Genomic DNA, 16671 nt, shown 5'->3' with positions numbered 1-16671 from the left:
TCATATATGTTGTGTTTTGTTGTTAATTATTCCACCCTAACCGTTTGAAAAGTTAGTGATAAGCCCCCCATCCATTTGGTTTTGGTGAAATTTTAGATCAAACTGGACGCAAATCAACTACTTTGTTGTGTAGTTGTTTTATTAATAGACTATAAGAATAATATTGTTGACCAAAATATTAAATCGAATATTAGACATAAAAAAATACTCTCTCTGTTCCACAATAACTGTCTATTTTTAAAATATTTTTGTTCCATATTATCTGTCACTTTAGATTTCCAATACTGCATTAAATGCATTTTTCCTATTTTAACCTTATTAATGAAACTCTAAACATTATTTTTCTTTTATAAATCATTAAATAATAAAGGTTGTTTTAGTCATTTACATATGATTTTTCTAAACTCAAGATATATTTATTGAGTTTCTTAATCTTTGTGAAAAGTGAAAAGAGACACTTATTTAGGAACAGAGGAAGTAGATTATAAGAAAATATAGTTGTTTTATTATTAGACTATTTGTGCTCCTGTAGTTGATCACACTTTCGTTTGGTTGCTAAAATAAGATTAGCCAAAATAAGACTAATTCGATGGAAGGAAAACGATGGTGATTCTGGAGAAGACGCCTTTAGTGGAGCGCGCGGGACGGAGTAGCCAGACTTGACCAATTTTGTGTTGAAGATGACAATCGTTGAGATATAAGGTGAAGGAAATAGCAGTATTTAGAATTATTCAAGGAGTAGGACTTTTGTTTATTAGAAAAAATGAGATCTTACATGTCCCTATTATTATATTGCTTTGGGGCTATATCTAAGAGAAGCAATAAATATCCAAAATAACCTTAGATATTAAAATTATACGTACCATATTATTCAGTTCCACCACTATAGTATTTATTATTTCTCTCTAACATATCCAATTTGTATTAACGGTCATTACAAATAAGCCCATCAATGGGTACTTATTTATAAAGATATCCAGATAAAAAACTTTTTTACCAATAAGTCCACACATGGTCGAGATTTTTGTAAATGACTAAAATAACACCTCATACTTTAATATGCTTCAATTTCATCCTTAACTTAATTTAACCTCAATTTGACCTCAAATTTCACAAATGATTCAATTTTTACCCAAAACTTTTTTTTTCGAATTTTTTTTTTTCAAAAAAACAAAATTTTCCGACGTTGACTTTTTTTGCCGGATTTTTCAATTTTTTTTCTGCCGTATTTTTTCGCCAGTTTCCGACGTTGACTTTTTCGATTTTTTTTTATTTTCTTTCTTTCTGTAACTTTTTTTTTTTCGTTTAAACAACAATATTGCTGTGATTGACAGTAATATAAACTATATTACTGTTAAACACAGTAAAATTAACTAAACTACAGTTTAACACAGTAATATTGCTATATTAATCTCTAGGACAGTAATATTAACACAACAAAACTCATTATTATTGTGTATTGAGTAATATTACTATGTTGACCGTTCAACAAATGTAAACATAATAAAAAGCCAAAAGAATTAATATTACTGTGAGTGACAGTAATATTACTGTAACAACAATAATATTAGCGTCAACCACAGTAATATTACAATAATAGACAGTAATATTATTACGTTACTCCGTGAATAACTCAAACAAACAAAAAAATCCAAACAAAATAATAATATTGATGTGGTTGACAACAATATTACTATAACAACAGTAATATTACCGTCAACCACCGTAATATTATTGTGTTTACAGTAATATTACAATAATAGCCAGTAATATTATTACGTTACTCCGTGAATAACTCAAACAAAACAAAAAACCCAAAAAAATAATAATAATATTGATGTTGTTGACAGTAATATTATTGTGTTTACTGTTATTTTACTGTCAACGACAGTAATATAATTACGTTGACTTGTCAACAAATCAAAAAAGTAAAAAAATAACAAAAATAAAAAATAATAATATTACGTTAATGTACTCTCAACGGCAGAACAATTACATAAATGTATTGTCAACGGCAGTACAATTACGTTAATTAACTGTTATGGACAGTATAATTACGTTAATTTACTGTCAGTGACAGCACAATTACGATCAACATTTAGCGGCGGACGTAAAAAAAAAAAAAAACTTAAAAAAACACTAAAAAAAGTCAACGCCGGAAACTGGCGAAAAAATCCGAAAGAAAAGAAAAGAAAAAAGAAAAAAACAAAGTCAACGCCGGAAACCGGCGAAAAAATCCAAAAGATTTTTTTTTTAAAAGTCAACTCCGGAATACGGCGGCAAAAAAAAATTTCTGAAAAAAAAAAATTGGGTCAAAATTGAATAATATGTGAAATTTGGGGTCAAATTATATTGAGGTTAAATTAAGTTAAGGATGAAATTGGAGCATATTATAGTATGCTCCAATTTTGAAAAGTCAATGCCGGAGACCGGCGGCAAAAAAATATTTTTTGAAAAAAAAAAGAAGTTTTTGATAAAAAAAAGTCAAAATAATATTTTTGTGGTCAAAATTGGATTTTTGTGGACAAATTTGATTAAATTGAGGTTCAATTAAGAATTGGGTATAAAGGGTTGAGGGTAATATTGGCATATACATGAATGTTTACTTTATTTATAATAAATATTAAAGGGATGAGCTTATTGGTGAAAGACATATAGCCCCTAAACCTAGAATAATAAAGATGCCTGGTTGGGACTTATGCACAAAAACCCCTTTTATTATTCCTCGCAACCTCTTCTTTGTTGCATATTTTTTCTTTCGAAATCCATAATTTTTTAAATCTAACTTTTCAATTTTCTCAAATGCACATTAAAACAGAGTAAATATGGGTGAACTTTTCAAATATTTTTCCAATTGAATCAATTGTGTAAAACAATTTTCATGTATGTCGAGTCATTAGATGCAACCAAAAAACCTCCAAACGTTTAGGTGGATATCAAAAGAAATAAGAACTTATTTTCAACATATATGAGTTGAAATTGGGTTAAGCTTTCGCTAGCAATTTGTTGAATTTACGTAATGAAGAATGAAGAGAAAACAGAAATAAACATTCCTTGCTTACTAATAAATTTTCAATTTGGTTGAAGTTTGGAGTACCATAGTTTTTAAATCTAGCTTTTCAAATTTCTCAAATGCACATTCAAATATAATAAATGTGGGTGAACTTTTTAAATATTTGTCCAATTTAATGAATTGTCTAGACCAATTTTTATACGGTAGCCAATATTTGCAATCTCAAAATTTCTAAAGGCAAGAACTTACTTGATGCAAGACCAAAATATAAATAAATTTACTAAGAGCAAGACTGAAAATTACAAATATAACCCCAATTTTAATTTCGATATTATTAATTAAAGTTAGGCCTAATTGCTATTGCAAGACCAAAAAAATGAAAAACAAGAGGGAACTCATTTCACCAACAAAACCCAACCTCCTCTTCTTCACACTTATTCTACACATTTTCTCCAAAAAACTCTTTCATATTCTCAAAAAACCCTCATCAAACAAAACCTTCAAATCTTACTAAACCTTGCAAATGAGGACATTACGGACACACAAAACATCAATATGGATGATTCTAAGATCGAAAAACACAATGGGATAAGAAATATTGTATTTTTTAAGCTTTGTGATCGTTTTTCTCGTTTTTCGAAAATAATTCCCCGTACACAAAAAATCGACGTTTACTGGCCGATATTTAGCTATAAAAATGACATTATAGAGTCGAATTTTTCATTTTCTGAAAAAATCGATGCCAACATGTTGTATTAATTGCTAAAAATCGACACATTGATGTCGAATTTTGAACAAAATATCGACACACAAATGTCGAAAAAAGTGCAAATAATCAACAACAACTTATTGTCGAAATTTAGTGAAAAATTTGACACCAGTGTGTCGAAATTTTACAAGGCGGTGGTCGATTTCATCGGTGACGGCTGCGAATATGCAAGTGGTCCTCTTCTTCCCTCCCTCCCGTTTTTCAATTGTGTGTGTTTTTTTTTAATTTGGTCCTGCAAGAGTAATTGATAGAATTAAGTTTTATTTCTTTTTTTGTATTTTACTAAGGTCATTATAGTTTTTTACACTTAATTTGGTATAAAATTTAATTTGGTCTTGCCCTAAGTAAATTTTGGGATTGCATATAGTCGCCGCCTTTTCATATATATCAGAGTCATTAGAAGCTTGCAAAACTTCTTCCATAGCAAATCCGAGGCTATTACAACGTTAGTTGATTCGTTTGGTGAGACCAGGAAGAGACAACATTCAATCAAATGCCGTGTACCTTGCCTCGAGATCCACCAACTTATTGAAAAAATATTTTATATTGAGAAGTACATATTGTGTTTTTTATTGATTAAACTTTTGGCCAACCAAATTTTTTATGCTAATAGCAAGTACCACGCGTGTTGCACGTGATTACGTATAATTTTACTTAAGATAGAACTTATTATTAATTACTAAAAGTTACATACTATATTTTAAAAATAAAAATTATTTATAAATAAAATTAAATAAGTACAAAACTTCATGTTCTACTTATGTATCAAAACGTATGATGAATTAAAATTATTTCTAAAATTGCGATCAATAAAAATATAAAACCACAAGAAATTAACTAAAACAAATTGCTATATATCAATTCATGCATGGAAAACCCTCAAACTAAAATTTCTCTTATTTTGTTGATAGTTGATAATTTTCATTATCTTGAATTTCTTTGCATCATTATTGTTTGAAACAATTAAGTATTTTTTTTCGTGTTACTCGTATGTTATGATCACTCTAGTCAAATTTACCAACAAATTCCTTAGAGAAAATGTAAATTTACTACATCAAGGCCCTGATATTTGATGTAATTACAGCTAGATTGTCTCTAATTTGTAAAATTGCATATCTCTCCCTTAAATTTTGTTATAAGGGGCATAATAGGAACTACAAAAATATTAAGAAACAAAAAATATTCATGCTTTTAAAATTGGTAGAGATAGAGATAGAATTTTTTTCCCACAACAAAAGTAACTGTACGTGCTTCGTAAGCCAACACCTGGATGACGGCGTTGTCAATTTTTTCGTCCCAATCTAAATCGTACAAACAATCCTCTTAACGGAAGATTATAGACTTTTTTGGTGCAATTTGAACGATGGAAAGGTGATGAAGGTGAGTCGAATTTAGTGGCATTTATATAATGTCAGCATGCATTTAGTGATTGATACATGACAAAATGTATATATTAGTTCTATCATCTATGCATACTGCAATATAATATTCTCATGTTTGCAGTCAAGATATGCAACTAATTTGAGATGCATGCGGCACATGCAGAGTAAACAAATAAACAAATTAAACACATGCATCATATATCTTCTGAAGATGTGGGTTTTTTTTTTTTTTTTTTTTTCAAATAAAATAACCCACAACCAATCTTATAAATGCATTGGATAAATTAAATGTATTATTGTTATTTATTCTTTGGGTAGCTTCTAGAATAATATTTTTTATTGAGAAATATTTTGCCTTACAATATTTAAAAAGCCAACACTTGTTATTTAATGAATTTGTGGAATTAATGGGTCTGCCTAAAAGCAGCCGGTACTTAAATTTGTTTAATTGGACTTATGAATTGGTTGTTTCCATTTTCAACTTTGGCCAACAACTTCTAGTGACATTAATTATGTTTTCTGCAACTAGAAGATTAATAGTTTTCTAACGTTTGACTTCAACTAATGGAATTTTGCCCAAAACAAAATAGGAAGTTAATTATATCTGACAATTCATAATTCCATAGGAAATATATTTTGTAGAACCTGCACTTGGTGAAATACATCATGTAATTATATATCATAGATCTACACACACTCATATGTATGCATACTTAGTTAAGAAATATTTATGTAGATTTATAGTTTAAACCACATGGTACATTTCAGCAGATGTAGAATTTCACAAGTTCGTAAGCCCGCAATATGGGACTATTAAATGAAAAGGAAATTGGTTTTTAATCTTCATGAATGACCAACATCAATTTATTTGTTAGGCTCACTTCAACAAAGAATGAGTCAAGTGGATTAAAGTCACTAAAAATGAGTTAATTTGATAGATAAATATGGATTAATCATTTAAGTGGGTCAAATATTTCATGAATGGGTAGAATCTTTCAAAATTACGTTTTATATATATATATATATATATATATATATATATATATATATATATATATATATATATATATATATATATATATATATATATATATATATATATATATATATATATATATATATATATATATATATATATATATATATATATATATATATATATATATTAAACTGTTTGTTAAATTGGTACAAAATTGGGTTAATTTGGTACAAAATAGAACTAGGTCGGATAATAAAGTACCAATTAAAATACAGCGGGTAATTATTAATCGTTAATCTGCACATAATCACACACATCCAAGTATATGTGTGCTTAGTGAGAAGTTATTTTATTACATCAATAATTAATAATAACCAGTGTATTTCATTCAGTGTAGCATCTCAATAACCATCGAATAAAATAGGTTAAATCTATCAGAATTTGGTCATAATTGGATAAAGGTTTCCAAATTTGATTAAAGCGATACTACTATCTGATTAGATTTATTTTTGGTTGAAATGTATATTAAAATTAAATGAAATTGTTGGAATAAAAATTAACTATCTAAAATTTTCATTGAGAATAAAATTTAAACCGTAATTAAATTACTAAATAAAATAATTCGTTACTTCATATAAAAAATCAATTTTATAGAACACCTCACCGTGGAACTCTCTTTGTATGGAAATTGTAAAATTCAACCAAATCTCTATAAAGCAAAATATTTAATTATGGAGTATATTAATGGGTTTGGCAAAATCGGGTGTCGTTAGTTGTCTATTTTGGTGGGCCATCATATTTTATGTATCCTTGTACTGTTCGATCATATTCATTCTTGTATATAAATAAGAGCTTGCCCTTATTCATTTTCCATCAAATTAACCAAGAGTGATCACACACACACACACACACACACACACACATATACATAAATTAATTAAAACAGTTTAGGGTGAGGAAGTAATTAATTATTAACTAGAGATGGAAATAATACCGTCAATGAGTTTGAAAGGGTGCGAAGAAAACGGGATGCCGGTGATCGGAATGGGCACATCAGCTTACCCGCCGGCGGATTTGGAGACAACAAAGGCGGCAATATTGGAAGCCATAAAGGCAGGGTACCGCCACTTCGACACCGCCTTTGCGTACGGTTCGGAGAAGCCGCTAGGCGAAGCCATCGCAGAAGCCTTGCGCCTCCACCTTATAGAATCGAGAGACGAACTCTTCATCACTACCAAGCTGTGGGCTAGCTTTGCTCATCCTAACCAGATTGTCTCTGCTTGCAAAATGAGCCTCCAGTAAGCCTTCCAAATTAATTTTTATTTTCGTCTTTTTTTAACGATTATTTCGCGATTTTTTTTGTTGCATGTGTTTTTGTTGTAAGATTGCATTTTTTATTCTTAAACAAGGCATACTTTGTTATAATAGGAATTAGGAAGTATTTTTTTATTTATTAGAATCTGGTTTTAGTGTATCATGTCAATCACATGCAGTCGCGAATCCAGGATTTTAGCTAACGGTGTTTGATTTTTTTGTGGTGATGACGAATCTCGAAAAAAAAAATAATAGGGAGGGCAAATTACAAGGATTTGAAGGGAGTGCCCTCGAATTAAATTTATTTTTTTTTTCTCAAAAAGATATTCTAAAAAATAGAACAAAATAAGAAAAATTGAAGGGTAAATTACAAACACCCCCTAGGTATGGTCAAATTACAAAAACACCCCTCTTGTTTGGATAATTACAACCACCCCCTCAGCTCCTCAAATTTAGTGGAATCTTCGAGATTATATGAAATATTATCACTTTTGTACCCGTTTTATACCATTCAAACTCCACATTATGAAGCCAGATGATCATAATATGTGATTTTTAGCTATTATATATCAGTTTGTGGTGCATCAGAAACTGTATATTTACACAAAACGAGTGCAAACTAGAGCACCTTCCACGGAATCTAGATGATTATGTTGAATTTGGCACCATAAGGGTGGAGGTGTAAGAAAAAAATCATAGTTGAGGGGTAGATGTAATTATCCAAACAAGAGGGGGTTTTTGTAATTTGACCATACCTCATGGGGTGTTTGTAATTTACCCAAAAATTGAATGGAGTATTATATTCAAACGCAATTTCTTTTCTTTTTTTTTTTTTTAACCAAAAGAATTTGAGAAGTACACGAAAAATAGTTTTAACTATTTGTATGAAATATGTTGTGATGCAGAAATCTACAATTGGAGTATGTTGACATGTACCTGATACATTGGCCAGTGAGGTTGACTGAAATGATAAGGAAAACACCAGTTGACGTTGACCTTATTAGGCCCTTAGATGTGGAAGGTGTTTGGCAAAGTATGGAAGAGTGCAAAACTTTGGGGCTCACTAAGTCAATTGGTGTTAGCAATTTCTCTTGCAAAAAAATTGACCAAATCCTCCAAATTGCTAAATTCCCTCCAGCCCTCAATCAAGTGAGACTATTACTTATTTATGTAGCATAATTGCCTATTTTATTTTCAATTTGCTAAACAAATTCCTCATGTTATTTTTATTAACCATAAAATTATATATGCTATATTTTTTAGGATAAATTACCTGGGTAAGACTAAGGGCTCGTTCGCTTACCTATATTGGATTAGATTGAGTTAGATGAGATTGTATTAACTCTCTATTGGCTAATTAATTATTTAGTTAGTAGCATGTTAGGTAGAGTAGATCTTCTATTAAATTTGTTAAATTCAGTTATTATATTTGAATTGTCTATAAAAAACACTTAGTTTAAAATAATACAATATAATTTTAAGAATGAAATTGTCTTTTTCCTTTTTAATCACCCCCTATTAAATTAATCTCTGGGGGAGACGAGCTACTAATTTAATGAAATAGTAGCATTTAATAGCGGACTTTGATTTTAGTAGCGGGCTTGAAAAAATGTGAATCTTGTCAACCGAGCGTGTTATTAGCCCCTACTATTTAGTCAGTAGAATTTTATAGCAGTAAACGAACGAACCCTAAATAACTTACAAATTTATGTAGTATTGGTAATTATAATTACGGAGTGAATGAATTGTTTAAATTACTATTTTATTAAACCAACAAACTATAAGTAAATTACCTTTGAGGTAACGCAAAATATTTCATATATTCTCCTGTGGGTGTATTACATTTACCTCACTGGGAAAGATTTGAAAATTGAGAACGAATATTTTGTGAAATCTTCAAGATTTCGCTACTCATAACTCTATAAGAATGCAATTTAAAGATCTTAAATAATTATTTGTAATTACCAATACCACAAGAATGTGTAAGTTATTTAATCTTACCTCCTAAGGTGACTCTAATTTACCCTATTTTCTAACTTACAACTACCCCTAGTTACCTTATCAAAAAAAAAAAAAAAGCACTCCTAGTTACTTTTGATTTTTCATTTATATCAGGATTTTACTAATAAAAATAACACGATAATTTTTGTTAATAGCAATTATGGTAAACAAAGAGGTGCTACATGAAACAATTAATTTTGTGATTTATTATAAAATTAATTAACGTTCCCCTAATTTAATTATTCTTAGGTGGAGATGAACCCACTTTGGCAGCAAAAACAATTGAGGGATTTCTGCAAAGAGAAGGGTGTTCATGTAACTGCCTACTCTCCCTTGGGTGCAAACAATACTAAATGGGGAGATAACAGAGTTGTCGAAAATGATGTCCTAGCAAATATTGCCAAGGCCAAGGGAAAGACCACTGCTCAGGTTTCAATAATAAATTTATTTATTTATTTAAAGTTTTTTTCTAAAAACAAAATAAAATGTATTTTGCGTTCGGACTAATTAGAACGAAGAAATAATTAAACGAGTGTTTGACCGACGCAGGTGGCATTACGATGGGCATATGAGCAAGGAGTGAGCATTGTCACAAAGAGCTTCAACAAAGAGAGAATGAAACAAAATCTTGAAATATTCGATTGGTCTCTAAGTGCCGATGATTTAGAAAAAATAAGCAAACTCCCACAGCGAAAAGGGGTAACATTGGCATCTGTTATGGGACCTCATGAGCTTGTTTTGGAATTGGATGCCGAGGTTTAGTAGTCGATTTTCGGATATTATAAATGTTTGCTTTCATATGATATATAACTTATGGTCAAATAAATATCAACTTCTTCTCTATGTACTAAATGTTTTAGTTTATGTATCTCTACTATTGCAATCAATAAAAAGTCAATTGGATTTGTGACAATAAATCTTGAATGTGTAATTTCCGGTCGCCTATACAAGCTATTAGGTCATCTTCAACAGTTTGTCTAAAAACAGTTGTTTATATATATATATATAATATGGCTAATGAATAATTTTTCATTTTCAGCACTCTTGCTTTTAACACTACACTCCAACAAAATTGATATATTTTATTAATTTGTATCATATAATTTCCAAGTGATATCAATTACTATAAATTATTAATAAAAATGTGTAGTGTTCTAAACAATATATTTGTATGTTTATCATTTTTTGTTTTGAAAAAATATTTGAATTTATTTTAGTTAATATACTAATACATTTAATACTAATTAATAAATATACAAAATTATTTTTTAATTTAATAAAATCAAATTTAAATAACTTAATTGATATATATTAATAATTATTAAAATTTATAATTTGTTATGAAAGATTTATTTTGATGTTAATTAAAATGATAATTAATTTTATTTTTTTAATTTTAGTTATTATTAATACTAAGTAAAATAATAAATTTCAACTTTTAGTACATTTATTAGCAAAAAACGAAAGTAAGAGAAATAAGAAATAAGAAATGATTTTAGTTTTCATCTTCTTAATTTATCTTGCATCATCTTTTCAATTCTCTTCTCGATGTAAAATTTATGTAAGCCTTCACATAAAGATATTAACAAACTTTTTATATATTAAGAACAATATTCTTTTATATGTAATCATGTTGAATATACAAATATTAAATGTTACATATTACTACAGTTTAACCTTTTTGTTCAGGTGGTTGTTAAGTATATATTTTTATACTTTATCGTACCTTTTTATTTGAGCTTTTGGTGTGATTTAACGATAATTGGTGGTTAAATAGTTGATTTATTGTATTTTAGGTATAAATTGAAGAATTGGAAAAGTTTGAGGTCAAAACTGCAAATTTGGAGAATATATGGGCCAAAAGTGAAATAATAAAAAATATGCTGAAATTGGCTGAAAACAGGCCCGCACGGCCGTGCCAAAATTAGCCTATTTTTGGCACGGCCGTTCCAAATGCTGAATTTGGGCAGAAGGTTCGGCGATTCTCGCGCGGCCGTGCGAGAATTGCACTGATTTTCGCGCGGCCGTGCCAAATCACGCTGGAGGCAATTTTGGACTTTTAAACACACAAGGAAACCTAGAATCATCTACCAAGTTGGGGACATCTATTTAAGCCCAAACCAAGCACGAATCAAAGGAGACATTGGACACAACCTTGGAGCGAGAGGAGCGAGAGAACGAAGAATCGAAGACGGAGAATTGACAACTCTTCATCACAATTCTTCTTTTATCTATCTTTTCTTAATCTATTATTTTTATGTTTTTATTATGTTTTTCGTAGAGAACATGCGTAGCTAAGTTTTTAATCTAGGATTTTGTTGGAACCCTATGTAGGGATTGCGAACCCTTTTTCTTGAGATTATACAATTATGATTTTATGATTATTTCTTCTACTTGTTATGATTGTTAGTGCATGAACTTGATCAATTTATGTGCTTTATCTGTGATTATTGGGATTGACTCGACAGAGCTATTTTGATAATTAGACGGTAAGTATAAGAGCCTTCGAGTAGTTTTCACCGGATGAGTGTGTCAATTGCATGTGGTGTCGTAGACATACAGATATCACCTTAGGTAGCCAATTACGAGACTTGTTAGTTAATGCTTTATTCATAATTTGTTTGCATAGACATATAGTGAACCGTTTATGAATAATAGACTCATAATACACGCGACAGCGGGTTATGAGTAAATTAGTGTCTCGGGTTAATAATCATGAATCATATATTTCATAATTGAGGGGTTTTGGGTGAGCAATTCTTGCATAGGGGGAAGATAAAATCCTAGATCCGTTTTATTGATATTCTCTCTTGTTTATTTGCTTTCCTAATTAGTTTAATTTATTTTGTTGATTAAATTTGACAACCTTGCATAGGCTGGATAAAAATCATAGTTGTTAGAATTTGGTACTTAGGATTAGGTAATTCGAGTATTCCCTGTGGGATCGACATCCGACTCTCACGAGTCCACTTTTACTACTTGTTTGCGATACGTGCACTTGCGTGTTAGGTATTTAGCACCCAACAAGTTTTTGGCGCCGTTGCCGGGGAATACAGCTAAATTATCTATTCATTCTAATATCAAATTTGAGCAATTTTTTTTACTTCAGCCATTTAATTTTAATTTTAATTTTTTATTTTGATTTTTTTTTTTTTTTTGTTTTTGTTACATGTCTGGTTACAATGTTCGGGCACCTCAAACGGGATATGAATGGCTTCCATCTGACAAATACCTCCAAAACACCTATGATATGCCTCCGTTTTGTTCTACATGTGGTGGAAATCATTACACCGATCAATGCTGGGGATCACCAAAAGCGGCGAATTTCGTCGAAATTACCAACAGAGGTTATTGGAACACTTATACCAACACATACGAGCAAAGCTTTCAGGACCAAGATTTGAACGAGTTTCAACATAGAGAGCCACAATTTGATGATTTTCAAAATTATTATCCATCGCAGCAACAAACCACTAATGACCAACTTGATTTGGTATCCATCATTGGCGAATTCATGAATTCCACTCAAGCATCATTTCGAAACATGGAGATACAACTGGAAGAGATGACGCTCAAATTAAAATCTGAGTCTCTTGAAAATATTCCAGATGAAATCGGCAATGGTTACATCAAAGAAAATTCGGGTGAAGCCTGCGGTGAAAAAAATCTTCCATCTCCAGAAAATAGTGTCGATATGAGAGAAATAGAAATTACGAAGACACTTGAGCATGATGAATCTGAGAAGGCAATCGAGCTAAACCATGAAGATGCCTCAGAACAAGAGAAGAAGGAGATGGATGTAATGATTGAAGATATTCTAGTTGTGGACCCTGTCGTTGATCTAAATGTAGATTTGAAGGCATCAATAGAGGTTGATGAGAAGACGAATGTGTTTGAAGTGGAGGTTATACGCAGACGTGAGGTTTTTGTGTACCGATTTGAGGGAGCGGGTGATGAATATCCCATCTTAGCTTCGTACCGATTGATTACAACCAAAAAAGACTACAAGCTAAGGTGGACCGTGACATATTGCAGTGCTATCCATGCCTTGGTTGCAATTGAAGTGATAGAGCTCATGGATGGATGCGCAATCTACAAGGCTTTGGATTGGACATAACAATTTCAAGAAGCAAAGTCTGGCTGAAGACTTAAAATTTAGCGCTTCTCGGGAGGCAACCCGAGCTTTACTGTTTTTCAAATTTTTCTTTAATTTTATGTTTTATTTTTATTTTCATAGGCATGCATTCTAATTAATTTATTTAATTTCTTATTTTTAAGGTCGGAATTGCGATCGGGACGGTCATCCGAGAGACATAGAGGGCATCTTCGCAAGAGGAAAATCAGATTTCTTTCCACAAATTCTCACACCCCGAAGACAACGATTCCGACTTATTCAGGTGTATTCTATCCTTAAACTTCGTGTTAATTACATTGAGGGCAATGTAAATTTTAAGTTTGGGGGTGGAAAATTACTTGTTTTTATGTGCTTTAATTTTTTAGTTTGCATGCCTTAAGTTTTTTTTTTATTTGAGTTATTTTATTTTAGTTTTTTTTCTTTCGAAAAAAAAAAAAATTGCTTGAGATAAATGCTTCGATGAATCATGATGATGAAAGATGGTCGATGTTTAATGATGAAATTGCTTGTTTTATCTTGATTTTGTTCGAATTTTGGTGAGCTTTTGATTCAAAGTGTCGTAAGAAGGAGTCATTGTTAGGAATCACGAATTATGCCTTGCTTTGGTTGAAAGTTTTGTGTTTTAAAACGTGGAATTAATTTATGCTATATCATATGCTATTCGGTTTTAGAACTTGCCTTAGGAATTAATTACATAAGTGAAATATTAAATTGTTGAGCAATTTGGGAAGTGATTTGGGCCATCTTTGAACCGTTTGAGCCTTTCAAGCCTACCTTTAAATTTGTATCATTCGAACCTTGATTGAGCCTTGGAGAAACGGTGTTCTTTCTTTTAGCCAATGTGTATAAGGTAGAATAAGTGGAGATTTTGGAAAAATTAACCCTTGAAGTTCGGTCGAAATTTTTATAAGGTCCTTCTTCTTCTTCCCCGAAAAAAAAAAAAAAAGGAAAAAAAAAAAAAAAAAAAAGAGAGAAAAAAAAAAGAGAAAAAAATAAAAAATAAAAAATAAAAAAATAATAATAATAAAAAGAGAAAGAAAAAGAAGAAGAAGAGACTAGAAGGGGAAGTAAGGACTAGTTGTTGAATTATTTTGAAAGCCCGATCCATTGTCTTAACAGCAAAAGTGGAGACTTTTGAACTCTTAAGAATCGAGTTTATTAAAAGTCCTTAGAGGTGAATTCATTGTTTCAAACGCCTATCTATCAAAATTTGGCGTAATCATCTCAATTCAAGAAGCATAGCCACCTATACCCATATTTCCTACCTTGAACCAAAAAGCCCAACATTTGAAAGCAAAAAAGTCCCAATGATCCCAATAGCTCAATTATTTGATACTAGCCGAGTAAAGAAATTTGGTGAGTATTTGGAGTTGAATATTAATATGTAAGTATAAATTTTCTCAATTTTTAATTTACAAATATGAGATACTTGAAGCGATAGCATGGTTTGTGGTTTTTAGCAATGGTGAGTGAATACGTATCTTTGAATTACGAGCTTGTAATTTTTTGAGAATTGTCATGATAATTGCAAGTTCTGAAAAAATGAAAGTTGACCATTAATCTATGTGATGAGAGGCATTTGTTGAGAGTGTTGCTGTGAAAGTTGCTAGTTTTTGCTTGAGGACAAACAAAAGATCAAGTTTGGGGGTGTGTTAAGTATATATTTTTATACTTTATCGTACCTTTTTATTTGAGCTTTTGGTGTGATTTAACGATAATTGGTGGTTAAATAGTTGATTTATTGTATTTTAGGTATAAATTGAAGAATTGGAAAAGTTTGAGGTCAAAACTGCAAATTTGGAGAAAATATGGGCCAAAAGTGAAATAATAAAAAATATGCTGAAATTGGCTGAAAACAGGCCCGCACGGCCGTGCCAAAATTAGCCTATTTTTGGCACGGCCGTGCCAAATGCTGAATTTGGGCAGAATGTTCGGCGATTCTCGCGCGGCCGTGCGAGAATTGCACTGATTTTCGCGCGGCCGTGCCAAATCACGCTGGAGGCAATTTTGGACTTTTAAACACACAAGGAAACCTAGAATCATCTACCAAGTTGGGGACATCTATTTAAGCCCAAACCAAGCACGAATCAAAGGAGACATTGGACACAACCTTGGAGCGAGAGGAGCGAGAGAACGAAGAATCGAAGACGGAGAATTGACAACTCTTCATCACAATTCTTCTTTTATCTATCTTTTCTTAATCTATTATTTTTATGTTTTTATTATGTTTTTCGTAGAGAACATGCGTAGCTAAGTTTTTAATCTAGGATTTTGTTGGAACCCTATGTAGGGATTGCGAACCCTTTTTCTTGAGATTATACAATTATGATTTTATGATTATTTCTTCTACTTGTTATGATTGTTAGTGCATGAACTTGATCAATTTATGTGCTTTATCTGTGATTATTGGGATTGACTCGACAGAGCTATTTTGATAATTAGACGGTAAGTATAAGAGCCTTCGAGTAGTTTTCACCGGATGAGTGTGTCAATTGCATGTGGTGTCGTAGACATACAGATATCACCTTAGGTAGCCAATTACGAGACTTGTTAGTTAATGCTTTATTCATAATTTGTTTGCATAGACATATAGTGAACCGTTTATGAATAATAGACTCATAATACACGCGACAGCGGGTTATGAGTAAATTAGTGTCTCGGGTTAATAATCATGAATCATATATTTCATAATTGAGGGGTTTTGGGTGAGCAATTCTTGCATAGGGGGAAGATAAAATCCTAGATCCGTTTTATTGATATTCTCTCTTGTTTATTTGCTTTCCTAATTAGTTTAATTTATTTTGTTGATTAAATTTGACAACCTTGCATAGGCTGGATAAAAATCATAGTTGTTAGAATTTGGTACTTAGGATTAGGTAATTCGAGTATTCCCTGTGGGATCGACATCCGACTCTCACGAGTCCACTTTTACTACTTGTTTGCGATACGTGCACTTGCGTGTTAGGTATTTAGCACCCAACAGTGGTCATTTAACGTGGTATCAAAGTCTGGCGAAACGAAAGGTCTTGTGTTCAAATTCCATCGTCGCCACCATTTCGAATATTTCAAATGCAAGTG

The 16671-nt window shown here is 31.1% G+C and overlaps 1 protein-coding gene across 1 annotated transcript; it reads left to right on the top strand.

Annotated features, from left to right (window-relative positions):
- The first annotated feature begins 6800 nt into the window (after positions 1 to 6800).
- Positions 6801 to 10375, top strand: LOC105954242 (D-galacturonate reductase). The gene is made up of 4 exons (XM_088826873.1): positions 6801 to 7441; positions 8363 to 8606; positions 9708 to 9887; positions 10008 to 10375. The coding sequence occupies exons 1-4, from the start codon at positions 7125 to 7127 to the stop codon at positions 10218 to 10220; spliced, it is 954 nt and encodes a 317-aa protein (XP_088682999.1). The 5' UTR covers positions 6801 to 7124; the 3' UTR covers positions 10221 to 10375.
- The last annotated feature ends 6296 nt before the right edge of the window (positions 10376 to 16671 follow it).

This window comes from Erythranthe guttata, chromosome 12 (genome assembly GCF_056151865.1).
Source record: "Erythranthe guttata isolate IM_541 chromosome 12, IM_541, whole genome shotgun sequence".
Lineage (NCBI taxonomy): Eukaryota > Viridiplantae > Streptophyta > Magnoliopsida > Lamiales > Phrymaceae > Erythranthe > Erythranthe guttata.
The sequence above is the reverse complement of the archived record's forward strand: the minus strand, read 5'-3'. Positions and strand labels throughout refer to the sequence as shown.

What these genes read in the sequence shown, in the direction of transcription:
- LOC105954242 (XM_088826873.1), top strand. Translation starts at nt 7,125, where the DNA reads ATGGAAATAATACCGTCAATGAGTTTGAAAGGGTGCGAAGAAAACGGG. An exon ending in TCCCTCCAGCCCTCAATCAA is followed by an intron (nt 8,607 to 9,707) that starts GTGAGACTATTA and finishes AATTATTCTTAG; the next exon opens with GTGGAGATGAACCCACTTTG. An exon ending in AGGGAAAGACCACTGCTCAG is followed by an intron (nt 9,888 to 10,007) that starts GTTTCAATAATA and finishes TGACCGACGCAG; the next exon opens with GTGGCATTACGATGGGCATA.